Genomic DNA, 18,281 nt, shown 5'->3' on the forward strand with positions numbered 1-18,281 from the left:
CATGAAAATTTAAGAATAACCATGTACTATGGAATGTAGTTGTGTTTGTAATATAGTAGTACAAGATTATTCTTTGCTGTTTTTCCTTAGGCCACTAGAAATAGCCTTGAGTCCATCTGTGACCTAGAAATGTTGGGTAAGATGCAGCTCAGGCAAAAAGGAGAGAATTTATTTCCTGTTCATCTAAACAAGCTGGAGTATGTCCATACACAAAGTTTCCTATTATGTGCACCATATTAATTGTGCCTGATTAAGTGACCTGACTTAAAAAGCATGGAGGATCACCACAGATTTATTTTCCCCACTCTTTTCTGCCCTCAATATACTAGAGTTAATTATTACCTTCTTCCAAATAATCTGTATTTACCGTGGTCAGTCTTTATAATGGACATCTCTAGACCATTAAAGCATTCTTGGCCTCTGGTGTTTAATCAGTGTTTAAATTGCAGCCAGGCAAAGCGAACACTTGGCATTTTGATTTGAGCTGTAGCAGTTAAAAAATATCATCTTCTGGGGACAAACAAGAACAAAAATAATTGCAAAGACAAGAATAGAGCAGTGTTCAGGCCCTCCCCAAAAGCTGCATGTGACAAAGGTAGCTCAGGAAGGGATGGATGGAAAAGGTTTGCAGCATCAAGAATCATTTAGGTTGGAAAAGACCTCTGAGATCAAGTCCAACCTTTGACCAAACACCACCATGTCAACCAGACCATGGGTCTCAGTGCTATGCCCAGTCATTTCTTGAACACCTCCAGGGCTGGTGACTCCACCACCTCCCTGGGCAGCCCACTGTAATGCTCACCCATCTCCTCCATCACAAAATTCTTCCTAATACCCAATCTAAATTCCCCCGGCACAACCTGAGGCCATTTCCTCTTATTCTGTTGCTTTTTGCCTGGGAAAAGAGGTTGACTTCCATCTGGCTACATCCTCCATTCAGGGAATTGTAGAGAATGATAAGGTCACCCCTGAGCCTCCTCCTCTCCAGGCTAAACATCCCCAACTGCTCCCCATCAGACTTGTGCTCCAGACCCTTCCCCAGCTCCATCACTCATCTCTGGACACACTCCAGCACCTCAATATCCTTCTTGTATTGAGGGGCCCAGAGCTGGGCACAGGATTTGAGATGTGGCCTCACCAGTGCCCACTCCATGGGGAACATCACTTCCCTGATCCTGCTGGCCAGACTATTGCTGATACAAGCTAGGATGCCATTGGCATTCTTGCCCACCTGGGCACACACTGACTCATTCTCAGCGTGCTGCCCACCAGCACCCCCAGGCCCTCTTTCACAAGGCAAGCAGCTTTAAAAAAGCACAGGCGGGGGTCTCGGGGTCTCTGCGATGGAGCGTCTGTGCCCACCGGAGCATGAGAGAGCGCGAACCCGCCGACCGCGGGCTCGAACCTGCGACCCTCCGCGCTGGTTCCCCGCCTCGAGACGCGGCCAATGAGGGGAACATTATGCAAATGAACGGAGCGGGGGCGGGGCCGCTCGCACCGGAGCGCAGCCAATGAGGGGCGCGGTATGCAAATGAGCAGGGCAGGCTGGCGCGGCGCGGTCGGCGCGGGGCGCGCAGAGCCCGCGGGGATGCGGCGGGAACGGGAGTAGGAGCCGCAGGAGTTCTGCACCGCGCCGCAGCCATGAAGTACAAGGTGAGCCGCTGCCGTGCTTGGGTGGGCTCAGGGGGCGGGAGCCGCGGGCTCCCTCCACGGCAAGTGAGTGAGTGCGGCCGCGTCTCCCCATCCCCTGCACTGCCTCTCCGTGCGCGGAGCCCCAAAGAAGGTCCTGCTGGAGACGAGGAGGACAAACCGCGGGGGTCCCCCCGGGTGATGCGGGGTGTTAGCCGTGGGGCAAAGGGACTGGATAACGGGGTGAGCCCGGGATGCGGGAAAGGCAGGATGCTGGTGCGCGGTTTGGGACAGGTACCGCCGCTTCTCCCCATGAGATAACTCACCCCCTTCCAGCCCTTGTGGATATTTCCTTATCACGATGCGGTCTGTTTGATGGGTCAGAAGTGAGAGAAAGAAAACCCATATTTTTTTTTAAATTGTAACCCATCCCCCTTATTAGATCCTGTTATCCTAAATAATACTCTTAGCAACTAAATAATTACTATTATTTACTAAATAATCGCTCGTAGCAACCTTTTGCTATGGTTAGGTTTTTTAGTGTTTTTTCCTTTCTTTCTTTTTCAAAAGACACTAATGTGGAGGCTTTCATCCTAATATTACTCAAAAACGTCTAGGCAAGGTACAGGATTGCCCACAGGGCTTTAGATTACTGTACAGACATATCGTAATCTTGTGTGATGGGAAAAAAAAAAAGGGGGAAGGAAGGAAAAACTTTGCTTCTCCTGCCAAAAATAACTTCAGCATTAATAAAAAGGTGATTTTGGAAATGGCATGTGCTATAGACTTACTTGGAGACTGAGTTGCTTTGGAATTAAGTCCATCTCTCAACTTAGGCAGTACAGTGTAAGAGTGATAATGCTATAGCATTGTATAAGACATATAAACCTGGGCAGAATGAAAAGCACAAGTGACATCTCAGTAAATATGCACAGATTTTCCTGCTTTTTCTGTGGATCTCTTTGCTCAGATCAAGCTTTCTGGATCTCTCATACCCAAACTTTGGGAAAGGTCAGAGTAAAGTTTTCAAAGCTGCTGACAGTTTCTCCATCTCATGGTGGTTAAGAACAATAAGAAAAAAGAAATTGTATAGAGTGTGGATCAACAAAGTTAATCCATTACTTTGAAAATGCGGTCTGGATCTGATGGCTTTTTTTTTTTTAATTGTGTCTCAAACAACTGACTAATCTGAAGTCTGACATGAAATTCATCTCATTGCTCCTGTCTACCTCTAATAAGCTCAGGTAGACTTTATACCTGCTTAGAGAAGCTGTTACTCTGAGCACATTTTATCAGGCACTTGAGGGTAGGAAGAGCTGTGTCCCTGTTAGTCCAAGAGCTCACAAACTGCTTTCAGACTGCCCATGGCTAAGCAACTCTTGGATCAGAGTAGCAAAATAATGGTTTTGGATACTTATTCCTGATTTCTTGACAAGTCACTACCTGACCTCCCTCAACTGTGAGGTCAAGCATCATATATAGTCCAGTTAGACTGAAAGAATAGGAACTGATAAGGTGGCTCAAAAGGGGGAAGTCTTCCCTGCTCTGTATTGTTTCCTTTGCCCTGCCTTGTGGGAATGAAAATTTTGGTTTGGGTTTGTGATTACGTAATTCTAGATAGAGAAGGCTAGACACAGAAAGAAAAAGCCACTAAAAAAAAAAAAAAGAAAAGACTGAGTGGTTTGGCCTTAAAAAGCTTCTTGTTAGACTAGAATGTTTACTTTCCCTGGGAAATGTGAAGTAGTTATTTACGCTGTTGAACTCATACAAACATCCTTAGATCTATTTCTTATCCCTGGAGTACCATACTAAGAAAATACCTGCTCATTCAGTCTTTGTTCCTTCTGTATTTTCTTTCTTTTATCTTCCTATATGAAAACAAAATCTTTTTTTTTTATTGTATACATGAACTAAAGAAACAGAGAATGCTCATGGCACACATGATGCCTGGGGACATCCCATCACTTCAGAGAAGGCTTAGCATCCAGGTGCAGATTCAGCTCTATTTAACTGCTCCCTTTAATTCTTTACTTTCATTGTGATAATCTATAAGGCCTCATTTAATGAAATAATTGAAATGCTTACTATAGTTTAATTTAGAGTATTAACAGTAGGGAAGAACAGGAACTGACTCATGGGTGAGACCCTGGATACGTCTCTCCATCACTCATGGCATTTCTTTCAGTGTGACTAAAGCCAAGGTCATTTCTGGTCTAGAAATCCCATCTGCCACTCAATGTACCCATTTTTTAGTCCAACATTTTCAAAACTTGTTCTCTCTCTTCCTTCATTTAAGCTTTTTCTATTGTCCATCTCCTTCTTTAAACATTCTTCCAACTTAATACTCAAGTCTGAATCCTCTGAAAGCCGTGGGAAAATCCCCATGGATTCAAGCAAGTTCAGAATTGTGCCTTCTATATGTCTTTACAGCACTGCCCATCTTTTGTGCACTGTGTGAAATTCAGTGATGATGAAGTGACTGTTTAAAGCAAAGACAACTTTGACCCCAGGTTAGGTCTGATCAGCCATTCATGTTCTGGTTAAATACTGGAGAACACAAAAGTTATTCTAACTGAGCTATTGAAAGATAGGAAAGGTTAAGCTTAACAAATATTTATGTTGTTTGTTGGCATGTCTTAGTACTAATTGTCTAAAAGCTACTTTCAGAAACTAATTGCTGTAGGGATGTGGTTGTATTAGGGCAACACTTCAGTTCTTTGGTGACAGCAGCTTTCTTTTATGCCCAATCTCCATGTACCACAGAAGTGCATCCCATCGAGTTCTCAGAGTATTCTATAATCCAGAAGGTGGGTCTGCCTTTTCTGAAAGCAAACACAGACTGTGGTTCCAAGGATGAAGCAGTTACAGCTGTAATACACTTTTTAGGAACAGAAATACCAGTGGGTTGTCATGAGTGGAGAAGAACATGGATTGGAGAGAATAAATATGGCCAGCAATTCCAGTGCTCTTATCTCAGGCCATAAAAGTGCAACAGAAGCAAAAGGAAGAAGAAATTATCATAACAAGGCTTTTGTAGCTTGTTGGCTGTTCACAAGCAAGACAAAATAAGAGGGGGGGAAGAAGAAAGGGGGTCTTCTCTGTTTACTAAAACATCCAAACTGTTAGTGAAAGAGGAGAGGAAAAAAAATCCTACATTCCGTACCTCATTTAAGCCAAAAGGAATGACGTAGATGTAAAGTATGAGGTCTTGATTATCTATTTTTAGATAATTTGTTGGGCAAGGAAGAAACCTAAATAGGGTTTGAAATGCCTGCCATTTGTGCTAAGGCACAGTCCTGTAATATATAGACTTGATTACAATGTCTGCATGCCAAGACAAACAAAATAGTGTCCCTGGGAAGAAATACAATATTCCCAACTAGAAATGCTTGTGAAAAGCTTCTTGTAACCCTGGCAATGAAATGCTTTGAGTGTTGGACCATGTAAAGGGAAAAGAACTGCCTGTACTTTATTAACCAAATCCTCTCTGCTTCGTTTATTCCTCACTCCTCTTTGTTTTCATTTTTTTCAATATCTCAGCAATCACAGGGTGACAGTCAAACTTAGATGTAAATAGGAACTGTAAAACCTTGTGAAATGTAGTACTAGAGGAACAAACCAACAAGGGGGGAAACCATCCCAAGTTTGTGCTGTCTCACTTAAAATGAAAGCTTCATGATTTTTCTCTCATCTGTGCATGTACAGAGGGAGGTGGCCAGTCCAGCAGGCTCAGGCCTCCACCACCAGCAGCACTAGTGAGATGTAGCAGAAGGACCATCTCCTTCACTGTCATTTTCAGCTTCCCACCCTTCCCCACCGTGGCCTCTGTGTGCCCCTCCCTCCTCTCCCACTGCCCCCTGTAGATTTATATATTCATATACTTAGTAAAGTGCCTCAATAGCTCAGGGTATTTGAGAAACTCCCACAACAGTATTGATTTGCCCTCCCAAAGTCTTGGTAGGATAGCAAAGTGCTCTTAATTCTGTTTTACAGGCGAAGTTGGTGAGGCTTAGGGATGCTACAGGACTTTGTTCAGAGGAAGAAGAGCCATCACAAAGCATTGCACCTAACAGCATGCAGGTTTTTTGCCTGATTTCTAAACTTCTGTGCTAAGAACTGCTCTTGACTAATTGTTTAATCAAGAAGCTGGTAGCCTAATCTGTCTCTGTCCAGTAGTTCCTAGTATTTGATGGGGAAGCAGAACTACCAGATGAACAGTCTTTCTTATTTCTTTGATAATTTCAGTTGAGTTTGACTCCAGGTAGCACAGGAGACATTAGAGACTTATCTGGGAGGTTTTACTTGTGCTTTTAAGGTCCTGTTAGAGGTTGGAGGAACAGCAGAGTATTACTTGGCCTTGAGGTATCTTGATTCAACACTACTAATTCCAAACAGTGCCATATTATCAAAAGACCTCATCAAGGGGGAACCTACCAAATCTGAGAGTGGGAAAAATGCCTAGTAGTAAGATTTATGCAAATCTCTTCTGCAAAGATAAAATGAAAGCACGTTTCAGGAGAGTTCCGCAGCCTTTCCAAGCCAATAACCACTATTTTGCAGAATGTGTGGTAGAGTTTGGAGAAGTCTCACGGAGCATTATTGTGAACTGGGAAACTGTTGGAGCACAGTTCCTAAGACCACATACAAACTCACCTTTGGAATCTCACAGTGTCAAGCACAGCAACAAGCGGGGTTAGAAAAGATTGTCCTTGCACTGATATCTGATGACTGAACATTGAACTCCTGTGTGTGGTTTCTCAGGAGACATTTGTATTATTGAGCTGCCTGTGCTGTTGCAGCCAGGTCAGGTGTGTCTGGTGACCAGGGGAAACTTTTGAGGCAATTCTCCCAAATCATACTTCCATGTGCCAAAACTGGAAAGGGTGTACCTACTGAGTGCTTTGGCCAGCTTTAGAAACAGTAGGGGGCCTATTTGTCTTCCTGCAAAGAGCTTACACTCATGGTAGTCCTCAGCCAAGTGTGAGGTCCTGCTCTTGCACACAAATACAAGAGAAGAGGATGTTCCCTCAGTATCTGGGAACAGCAAACAGCCTTGTGTCTCTGAGCATACAAAACAGTAGAAAACCAGGAGCACAGAGCCTCCTACTTGTCATATTGCTGTTATCAAAGATGTTAGGGGCATGGGAATGCATTCTTCATACAATAGATGGGCTTGGGTCACTTAAGGGCCTAAATCAAGTCACTTTGGTTTTGCTTATTTTATTTGGACTAGCTTATCACAGACATTTAAGTACTTAAATCCTGTTCATACCATCAGCAATTAGGAACCCACCTGTCTCTCAAGATTTAGAGTTTCATTCCATTTTTAAAGCAACTCAGCACTTAAGAGGAGCATGCACAAGTCTCTACCTTTGCTGCAACACTTGGGGAGAACCCTTATCTTCCACTGCTCCCATTTCTGGCTGCACTTGATGGAGACAAGTAGCTGAACTTCTTAGGACTTTAAAGTCCTCACACCTCTGTAAGAGCCCTCATTCAGTGACATTTGGAATTGTAAATGTGCAAGTCACTTTTCAAGATGCCTCTTTACATAATACATTGCACTCTGAGCATCCATGAAAGCAGAGGACATTTACCTGTTAGAACAGTACTCTGACTGCTGAAAATTCTTTATGCCAAGTCTTCAGTAGGCTTGGTCAGTCAATCTGGGACTGCACTACAAAAACAGTATTTATGGCATGTATTCAGCAATATTTATTAAATCAGGCTACTGCTGAGTAAAGCTGAATTTAGAGGTTCTCCTGCCTGTAAATGGCTGCAATTCTCAGAATCAGTGAAGCTGGGTCACTTTATAGCAGCTCAGAGTGCAGCCTTTGCATATTATTGCCTGATTATCACGGGCTGCTCTTGGCAAGGGACAGTTTTCTTTTGCCTTTTGGTCTAGACATTACAGTAGTGGAAACTGTCTTAATTTTAAGAAGCTCATTTTTCCACAGCAGATTTGAACGTAGCTTATGTTTGACATGAAACAGGACTGCTAAAGCTGTAGTTTGCAGTCCTGGAAAAACAAGTGCATAGCATGACAAAAGTTGTTGTTTTGTTTTTTTCTCGATAGGGATGAGGCAAATTCTTGCCTTTTGATTTTTGTGTTTGTTTTAAAAACACTTTATTCACAGCCAGAGTGGATTAGCCTGCCTGGAAAAGGAAGAGTAATAAGAATAGGTTTAAAGGAATGCAGTCAGCACATCAGAAGCCCTTTCTTAAGCAGGCCTTGACAGCAAGATTGGAAATTTTAGCAGTAGCAATTTGGTGACAACAAATCTTAGAAAATGCTGAAAGATCTTAGGACTAAATCTCAGTTCTTCCAATCGATGTTCTAGTTGTGCATAGAGAGAGGAAGATACAGACCATGACAATTCAGTGATTCTCTTTCTAAGGAAATTTTTGATCCAAAGGGTTAAGTACAAGCATTCACTGTTTAACATACAGCTTGCAATAGGTAGAGACCTGTGGACTTTACATCCTGTTAAAATGCTTAGGGCAATAAACCCAATTTTTACTGCTATAAAATGGCCTAGTTTACAAGCATTTATCTTCCTCTGTTTTCTCTTTCTCTGCTTATATACTGCATTATCTTGTTTGCAGCCCAGAAACTGCACAAACCAGTCTCACGAGATCAAGAATACAGTTAAAGTTGTGTTTCAGCCTGGGACTAAGCACAGGAACTCCAGCTGGTTAAAACTCACCTACACATTCACCATCTCCCTTCTCCAGGGGTAGGCTTACCCAGAAAATGTCAGCTTGCCAAAATTTAGGTATTCTGGGAGACTTGTTGACTTTTGGCTGCTGCCTTGTAGAATGGAGATGGCTCTGACTGGACCTGGCAAAGCATCATCTGCCAGACAGGCTTGGCTCCCCTGGCAGTCTGATCCACAAGCAATATGTTACCCATCTTCCCACCAGTTTGCTGAGGGCTGGTAGGAGCCTGGAAATGAGTTGCCAAGATTGTTTTTCTGTAGTAAGCTGAACTCTCAGGTCATCCCAAGTTATAGTTGCTGTGTAATATCCCCACTTGCTGACCCTAAACTGACAGAAAAGGGTGGCTTTCCCTTCTGTAAGAATTTTTTTGAGAGAATTGGGGGAAGAAGAGCATGTCCCACTTCATCTAAATTCTAGATTTAAAAAATTAATACAAAAAAGTCATGCTTTTCAAAGCTGAAGACATCAGAGAAGTAAATTGGTGACAATACTGAGGTCCTCTATCTACACAGCTATAGTTTCTTGCCAGTCGAGGTGTAATTGTTTCCCCAGAGCTGCACAAGGAAGGGTTAAATTTGGAAGGAGGGTGTGTGTTTTGTCTCTTTTTTCTTTTAAGGAAACTTTGTCTGGGAGAAGACTGCTCACAAATGCCAGAAAATTGAAAACTGAGAACTCAAAACACACGTTTCAGGATTCTTTCTTTCCATCCTCCCCCCCCCCCTTCTACTCTGCTTCTTCAATTCTTAAGCATTTAACATCCGATCTCCTTTCATTAAGTTTTTAATTGCTTGCCTGAGGGAAAGAGGTTAGGTTTTCCATCTGCTTTTTGATTTTGATGTACTGTGGTTTAATCACAGTGAGATCATATTTACTCTAAGGCTATTGTTTGCATGCTTGGTTTTTTGTTGGTTTTTTTTTCTCCCTGTTGATGTCACAAAAGGCACACAGCCCTCAGACAGATTTGAAAAGGCCTTTTAAAGTCATGGAACCAGATCACACCCTTCCTTGGGTGGGGGCAAAGGAAACTGGTTATAAGGGTGAAACATATACAGAAAACTTAGTGAGTTAGGTGTGGTGAAATTTCCCAAAATATTAATAGGTCTCGAAGGTAAGTCAGGGGATGTGGTTTGTATTCCCAGAATGAGCAAAGAAAATGGTATCTTGGCACTCCTGTAAATCCCCAGGAACTCAGAGGGCAGGAATAATATCAGGACATGTCATCTGCTTCACTGTAAAGGTTGCTCTATGGGACTTTGGTGACAGCCCCAGAACAGGGTGGGTGGTCTGACAACACAAGCAGTGTGCATTAATCTCAGGGGTGTTCCCCAGAGCTGGGGGAAGCAGCATTACCTCAGCTATGCCCTTTTCCAGCGTAGCTGGGACCTGCTGTGTCTCACTGCACAGGCGCCAAACACAGCGTTGCTATGTAGTAAAAGGGAGTTGCTGCTGCTCTTAAACTCCTCCTATGTGCTCACTAAGCACCTCCAAAGTTTTGTGGTGCATCACACCCAGCCTTCACTGCCTCAGAAACAGAAGATCAACTCCTTATTTAACATCTGTGAAATTATATTTCTACAATTACCTTTGCAATGCCTCTCATCCCTTCTAACTAAATTAAAATAAAACTGGATAAGCCAAACCCCAAAATTCAAATCAAGTGACTAAAGAATATTATCTGAACAAATAAACAGAGCCTGGCTTATTTTCCTTCTAGCTAGTGTGGAATTGTTATTTTGTTCTTCTTAATTGATACAGAGCCAGAAAACTTTCTTTTCAACTCACTTTTGAAACTTCATTCAAAATTGAAACTTCATCCATGACAATAAGCTGATGCACTCAGTGCAAGTGTTTTATTGACACAGGCCAAAGCTTCAGTTAGGATTTTAGCTCAAGCCTTCATTTTCACATTTTGCCATTTTTACTTCCCCCCCCATATCTCTTCTAGCCTCCTAATTCCTTCTTTCAGTCATGAATTTGAATTCCCTTCCAAGCTGCAGGTTTGCTGCTGTGCCTCAGTTTTGCAAACTGCTCTGCCAACGAAAAACCAGATGCACAAATATCTCCTATTTCCTTAAAGTGGAGCAACTATGATGAAACAAAAAATATTTTCAGACTAGAGAGTCTTCAGTCTCTCACATGTTTATGCCACATTTGAATCCTGTTTTGGGGTGAATCAGTGGACCACATCAGCACCTCAGGCACAGGAGCGTGATGTGCCTGGCCCTGCTTGGTGTGCTTTCTGCCTGCCTGTCCCCTCTTCTTGGTGGAGGATGCTGTCTGGAGAAATGGGCAGTGAATATTCTAGAGCATGACATCCATAGTGCCTACTTTGGCTTACCCAAGTGTGATCCAGTAAGGAGGGGATATTCCCATTTTTCATCTTTTAACTTTCTGTGTAACTTGTCTTGCTACCAAAGAAACCCCAGCCAGAACAAACTCTGAAATTCAGGCCTCTCAGGCCAGACAGGCAGGCTGGGACAGCTCAGTGGAACACTGAAATAAGGTGCCTTTCTGCTCTGCAGACTCAAGGTTTTCCACATCACAACTTCCAGGCAGCGTGTGGTGTATTTTAGCATCATCTGTTGCAGAGATACTTAGGGTGGATGAAGACCTGTCCTCAGGCTGTTAGCTCTCTCATTAGTTGTAAAGCCAGCCTTCCAAATCTGCCTGTGAAAAACTGCTTTAATTTCCATCCAGCATTGTACTTATTTGCCCTGGCAGTGCCTGACCAGAGAATATCATCACCAAACCAAAACTTGGGGGTTCTGCTGCATGAAAGCAAGAAAGTGCCTGAAAAATGGAACTTTGCCTGAGGACTAAACTGAAACATTACTATGCTGAGCTTTTGCAATCAGGCTCCTTATTTTGCCATCAGCAGTGTGGCAAGGAAGCTCTCAGTTCCCAAAGCCAGATGCAGGGCCTTTCAGAGTGCTCCTGGCACAGCTGCAGCCACTGCAACACCTTGCTGAGGCTGTTTCATATGTGCTGTGGTAGCACTTCCTGCCTCCTTAGAGTAGCTGTTGAGATAAAAAGCAAGTATCTGCACACTGCTTGTTGCTGGTGGGGAGTTGTTCAAGGTCTACACCTGTACAGGGGCTGTATGGCCAAGCAGTGCCATTTCAAAGTCCATGCCCCATGGCACTGCCCTCAATGATGTGTCTAAGAACATGCCAGTGCAGCTTTGTGTGTACCAGATACTGCCTTTACAGTTCACACTGTCTTCTCCCAGGTTGGAGACCAGCAAAAGACATTTTTCAAAGCTAAATGTCTTGTTCAGTGACCTCTGTCAACTTCTATTAAGTAGCCTTCATGATAAGTTACTTGTTATAGATAGACCTGTTGCCTACCGTGACTCAATAGTTGCCTTCCTTGCCAACACAGCACAATAAACTCTTTATTTCAGAAGCAGTGACAGTGAGAAACAGAAAAGGAGATGGGATCTGAAAAGCACTGAAGTTAAACTGTCCAATGACTTTTGCAGTGAAGCCCTTATGTCAAAAGGCAAAAGAAGCACTAATTTCCCTCTCTTCTATCAGTACTGCCTATAGTCAAATCATCTCTCTCCAAGTAAAACTCTCTCTTAACTGGGTTTTCTGATCAGTTCTTTAGTTTCAAGCAAATAATTACTTTTGAGCCTACTGCAAATGTAAGTAAATGCTTAAGCTTATTTTGGAATGACAGTGGTTTATTTTAAAGAAACTTAAAAGATGAGAATCTGTATGAAAAATATTATGTGATGGATAGTTAAAAGTGACCCAACCAAACTTTAGCTACTGGTTTGTTCACAGACACTCCTTTGGGGTGTCTCCCCCCACCTTTCCTTCCTTTGTTCCTGCCTTCCTACTCCCAAGCTGGCTAAACTTAGAAGAGAAGCTGTTTGTCATTTTAAGAAACACTTTGTCCAGTAATAGACAAAAGGAGTCCCCACCCTTTTTCAGTCCAGAGCAGAGGCAATTTTCCTGGTTCTGTTTGCACACAAACTCTATATTATAGGAAGCAATATTTAAAAACAAGACGAAGCGGAAACAAACACCCCTCACCAGCCGAGCACAGAGCAGGGATCAGTATCCTCACATTGCACCTCTGAGGGATGCGACAGAAATTCTTTGAGCTCATGGTTGGTTGAGCCCTTTCCTCGAGCATTCATTCATTCATTGTGGAGCTGGCTGAGGAGTCCAGTCGGCTGCCCTGTGCTAAGAGCTTGGCACTGCAACACTCAGCCCTTAAAGGCTCCATTGTATTTAATCTCATAGCATGCAATTTATTATTCCTGTGTTTGCTTCCATGGCTGTGGGCACCTCACACACTCTTGTTACCCACATCACTGGATGTGTTTACTCTAACAGAAGTAGTGGATGTTTCCACCACACTCCTTAACTCTTGCCTCTTCCCTCTCCTGCCACTCAGCCTCATCAGCAAACAACCTCTTCATCCTGCAAACTACAAATTACAGAATTCTATCAGATCCTTTGACTACAGAGAAGGCCAATTTAAACAGATCATGTTCTCAAAGAGTTTTCATGTGTCTTTATCCGGCTGCAGAAATGTTAACCATCAGTTTCAGTAGGCTAAGGAGAGAGTAGACACCTTTGACAGTTCTATAATAGGCCTCATTTATGCATCTGAATTCAGCCTGTAATTCCTTCAACATCTGAGAAGAAAAATAGTTTACAGAGTCTTATTTGTTTTAATTTGGGTTCTGCAAGTAGAACAACTGACATCAGAGCATCATCTTGTGCTCTCAGTCAGGTTTCACTAGGGCTTGCATCCTGGATGCAAAAGAAAGGAAATCTAAGGTGTGCAGAGAATACAAATTGTGCCTTTTCAGGGTTTATCTAATGGACTTGCAACTGGCACTAAAGGAAAACTCAGAAGTTTCAAATCCCAGGCTCACTTTACCTGAAGAGAGCTTGAAAGCTTTACCTTTGTCTCAACCAGTGTAGAAGGTTGGGGCCATGGATGCTGTAATCTGCATTTAATCTAGATAGTATGTATTTCAGTTTCAGTTCTTTTAGGCAGAGTTTCTGACACAAAGCATCAGCAAAGTCAGCTGAGCCTCGTCCTGCAGCACGTTCCAGCTAAAATCCCCAAGCAGCAGTCATTAGGGTCAGACCCCCTTTCACTCTGACCTGCTGACAACTTGAGATAGCACTTTGTTTAACAGAAGACTGAAAAACTTCCGTTTTTCAGTGATTTTACAGAAGATGCTTTTCTACTGCACTCATGAGCCTGAGGTTAAGTGAAGTTGAAGCTTCTTGAGGACAGATGTGGGTTTTTTGTTTTGCCTGTACAGAGTATTAACACAGGGAGGCCTGACTGGCTACAACTTCCTGACATCCCAAGTATACAGAAGCTGAAGTGAGTCTTTCCAGTCAACCATTAGTTGTAGAGGACTCCTTAATTGAAGCATGGCTGCTATAACACAGGGGACTCAGGAAAATGGAGCTACATGGGGACCACAGGCACATTTGGAGTTTGAGGAGGGCACCACTGCACCTATCATGTAGTTAATTGAACTGCTGGACCAAAGGAGGGCAACATAGATTTGCATCCTTAATCTTATTAAAAGAGGGTGGTAGCTGCCAGTATGTTCATTCTATGAAGTACAGCTGATTTCTTTGACAAACCAAAATTTTTTCCCTATCATCAGGTTATTTCTCTGCCATTACAGAATGTGTAGTTCTGGATCTGTTGCCCTGCTTTTTTTCTCTTTATATTAGAAATATAAAGGGACTTCTGTGCAACTTGCTAGTTGTGAAAACAAGCTCCAAGGCAATTTTCTCATTGCCCTTTCCTTTATTGCCATTTTGTTTAGGAAATGGCCAAAGTTTTTGTAGCACTGCTGTGCCTTTGTCTTCTCATATCAGATTTTAGTGCTTATTTGGTGCCTGTTTCTCAGACAGATGAGTGACAGATCCATGCCTTTTCCAGTCCAACTAATTCCATATAACCCTCCCCAGTCTCTGAGGTGATGAAACCAATGAGAGGAAGTATTGAGATACAGGCTATGATGCCCACAGAATAAAAAATTATTCTGATTTGTCAAATCAATCAAGATACAGCCCAGAAGTGTTGAGGAGGGGTGTCTTTGATCAGAACTTCTTTCCCTGTGTGAAGAAGCAGAGACTGCTGTCTTGGTCACCACAGTAGGTTGACGATACCTCTGTGGTTTTCAAAAGCTTTCCTGATGGCCACCTGTGGTGATCATTTCATTTTTCTCCAGGCTGACTCGCTGACTAATGAAAGTGACTGTGACGCTGTTTCTGAAGCTCATAATAAGCAATCCTGTGAAGGAAGAATGAAGTCAGGGAGATGCTCAAAGCACAGGTTTCCTTAGCAGGATCAGTGCCTTTACTGCTGGCACCGAGCAACAGGCTTAGTTTCTCTGGTCCTAGTGCTTATTTGGAGGAATATATTGCCTGCTTCGCTGCTCCGTCAGTGACTGGTGCTGGTGGCACAGCTCTGGGCTATTTAAAAGGCCTTGGGGAAATTGCTGTGAAACAAGTGGCAACCAATTAGTATGATTCACATACTGGTGCCTGAGTTAACACTGACAATGAGACTCTGAAGCTGTTTGCAGCAAAGAAGTTCTTGAAGCACATCCAGAAAGTATTAACATGCTGCGTGCCAGGTGGTGAGAAGGTCACTGGGACAGAGATAATGAGCAACTGGGAAAAATTCACATGGGAACTTTTATCTGCTCTAATTCTACCACCATTCCAGCTTTGTTCTAAGAATTGCTTTGCTGTAGCAGCTAATCAAGCTTTTCAACTACCTTTAATCACCAGAGTGTAGAAGAATAGCATTTATCATTGATTTAGCCTGCTTGGTTTGTGCCTCCCCTACCCAGCCCTAATTTTCCTCCTTTAAACAACTCTGTGAAGTCTTCTTTAAATAGGCAGTTGCACAGGCTCAGCTAGTCATGTTAGTAGATGTGAAAGGCATGTTAGAAAGAAATGTAGAAAGATAACAGATGAATATTCAGACTAGGCAGGGATTTTTCCTTTATGAGCTCTGTGGACTCAGCTAGGCATCTGGGTCAACATGGCAAGAGCATGGATGTATTTGAGAAGAGACCACTGTTTTTAACCATGCTTAAACAGTAGTTTTACAGTCCAGCCAAGGCATGGACAAAAATTGCTTCCTGCTTTCTCTGTATTCTCATTTCTTAGTGTTTTGTTACTGATGAGCTGAGTAGACATAGATCAGAGAGAATGGTGGGCCCCGGTGCTGTTTACAGGGGAGTTCAAAATGGCAATCCTGCTTTTCCAAGCCAAAGCTTAATTTATACTGACCCCACTAATGATGCTGATGAAAAGCAAAGCCAGTGTTTCTCCTCCATTTGAAAGCTGATCCTCCATTCAGAGAAGAGGAAACTGATCTCATGGCCCCCATTTCAACACAACATGTCTTGGGAAAAGCATTTCTGCCTACCTTTTATGTGACATCTGAGCTTGCCCTTTCTCCATCCACCAGTCAGCCCTGCATACAAACTCCTGACTGAGGAAGGTCAAATGGAAGTCTGCTGTCTTGATGAAGCACAGAGATGATGGGAACACATCAGTGTGTGTCAATGGGGAAGGATATAACAAGTGAGGGATAAAAAAATAATTTTGGTGTGTCCAAGGGATAGGATAAATATGACCGATAAAAACACTACACTGTACTTGACACTGTCCCTTTAACAGAGGAGAGAAATCTTTAAGACAGCTGCATATCCTTTTTGGTGGATTAGCACTATTTCAGTTTGTATACTACATCCAAATATTTCAGCTTGAACACTCCAGATCCAGGGCTCTGTATATTTTTTCAACTGCTTACAATTAGTGTATAACCATCTCTGCTGACTGCCTTCACTGAAAATCAGGCAGTCATGGAGCAGTTGTTTCCAACACGTTTGGAAATACCACCAGAGCCAAGAAAGTAAATGTTTATGGCCTTTTTGAGGTGTTCAAGAATGCCAGTACAGACACCCTGCCTACTTTCCATTGAATACCTTGGTCAGTTATTCAGAATTGGATGTGCCATTCAGGCCTGAAGAGGAAGGGAGCTGGTTCCATCTGTGACAGGAGGTGGTGCTTATTAGTAACACATCACAGACCCCAATCCTACATCAACTCAGTTGGCTTAAAACTTCTTAGCAGAGATACTGTTGGTAGCATAGCTACACTTTTTTTAAAATAATGTTCTCTTCAAGCTCTTTCTACAGAAAAGTGGGCTCAGAGGAACCATGTCCTTTGAGGTTGTTTAGGAGGGGGCTTTTTGTGGTGGTGGTTTTGAGGCAGTGGGAGGAGGAAGCTCTTTGCCAATTAAGCTGATGCTGTGCTGTGCCACCAAGGAAGTTCACAGAATGAGAAGGCACAAAATCACGTGCAAACATGAGCATCATAGTTCAAAACCAGTGAAATTTTGTCAATTTGTATTTTAGGACAGGTTTTCTCTCCAGGTGGTCTACAGGTTAGATCCCTGACTTTAGGGAGCCTGCAGGTGTTGCTAAGAAAAGCCAGCCCACTGTCTTTACATTAATGAAATCTGCATCTGCATGGAAAGTGTTTTGGGACCCTGCAAACATAAAAATGTTTGGGAAAAACACCTCTGGATTATGTCCCTGAGAGTCTCATTCAAGTTTTATTTTAAATAACATCTATCTAGCTGTAGCAGTACACAGATCATGCTTATAGAGAAATCAGTGTCAGGAGATGAAGGTACAAGCCCTCACTCACAGGAGAAGCACCTCAATGCCAAGAACAGAACTCTGCTGACTTGTGTCTGTTGAGGCCATAGAGAGTTTCTGTCTGACCTCCTGTTATTATTGGGACAGAGGAATTCTGTGCTACATTATTTTCTGTATTATTTGGATTTCCTGCACGCTTCTTTTTCAAATTCAGTTCTTACTTCACATCCCCTAGAACACTCTTGAAAATTCAGAGGAATTCTGGCCTGTTTGTTCATTTGCTGTTCTTGCCTTTCTTTCTCCACAGAACCTTATGGCAAGAGCCCTGTATGACAACGTCCCTGAGTGTGCAGAAGAGTTGGCCTTCCGCAAAGGGGACATCCTGACGGTGATAGAGCAGAACACCGAGGGGCTCGAAGGATGGTGGCTCTGCTCCTTACATGGGCGGCAAGGCATCGTCCCAGGCAACCGTGTCAAACTCCTCATAGGTCCAGTGGTACAGGACGGTCCATCTGGCCAGGATATGCCCAGTTCAGCATTGATGAATCAGTCTTTCAACCAGCAAAAGATCTACCAAGTGCCAAGCTCCCATGCAGCAGCAAGGGACCCTGTCTACCAAGTGCCACCTTCCCATCAGAATCAGGGAATTTACCAAATACCCACTGGTCATGGTCTAATGGGGCAAGATATTTACCAGGTGCCACCCTCCATGCAGAGATGTGCTGATGGTCCAGCTCTGACTAACAAGGTGGGTGCATTTGCTTTTACTTCATAGCTCCAAAGCAGCTCACTTGTGCTGACCATCAGTGAAATGGTTAATGCCTAGTTCCAGCCTGTGGACTTAGGAAGGATAAATATTGTAATTAAGTTAATTACTCAGCTTAATTTGCAGGGGAGATACATGGTAGAGCATTTTGGAGCTGCTGTGAAAGATGACAGTAGGTGATCTCATCTCCTCCCAGGCTGAAGCACATCTGGCCTATTGCACTCTTGCATTGTGTTTTCAAAAGAGCTACTGCTGCAGTAAGATTAACTCTCCCACATATTAATGAATGGTTATATCATCTAGTCAAGTCATTTTTGTTTAATTAAAAAGTATATGCTGTGTTGCTGGAGGGAAGTCCCAGTGGGCCTGAACTACAAAGAGGAATCAATGATTGATGAGACAAGAGCTATACTTTGTAAGAGTGAGGGAAGAAGAGGATCATGATAATGTTTTAATATTGAACATAAAACCTTCTTAAGAGTGTGCTTATGT

At 43.0% G+C, this 18,281-nt stretch overlaps 1 protein-coding gene across 2 annotated transcripts in view; it reads left to right on the top strand.

The window, feature by feature from the left end:
* The window catches only part of NEDD9 (neural precursor cell expressed, developmentally down-regulated 9), a 99,522-nt gene that overhangs the window by 59,520 nt on the left and 21,721 nt on the right, over positions 1 to 18,281 (top strand). Inside the window, exons 1-2 of one of the 2 annotated variants that reach the window (XM_071553259.1) lie at positions 1,586 to 1,653; positions 17,331 to 17,771. In XM_071553259.1, coding sequence (XP_071409360.1) covers positions 1,642 to 1,653; positions 17,331 to 17,771 — 453 coding nt within the window. In that variant the 5' untranslated portion in view covers positions 1,586 to 1,641. Of the gene's footprint in view, positions 1 to 1,585; positions 1,654 to 17,330; positions 17,772 to 18,281 lie in introns of those variants that run through there. The other variant, XM_071553260.1, reaches the window with a different exon arrangement.

The sequence above is a fragment of the Pithys albifrons genome, chromosome 4 (genome assembly GCF_047495875.1).
Source record: "Pithys albifrons albifrons isolate INPA30051 chromosome 4, PitAlb_v1, whole genome shotgun sequence".
NCBI classification, from domain to species: Eukaryota; Metazoa; Chordata; class Aves; order Passeriformes; family Thamnophilidae; genus Pithys; species Pithys albifrons.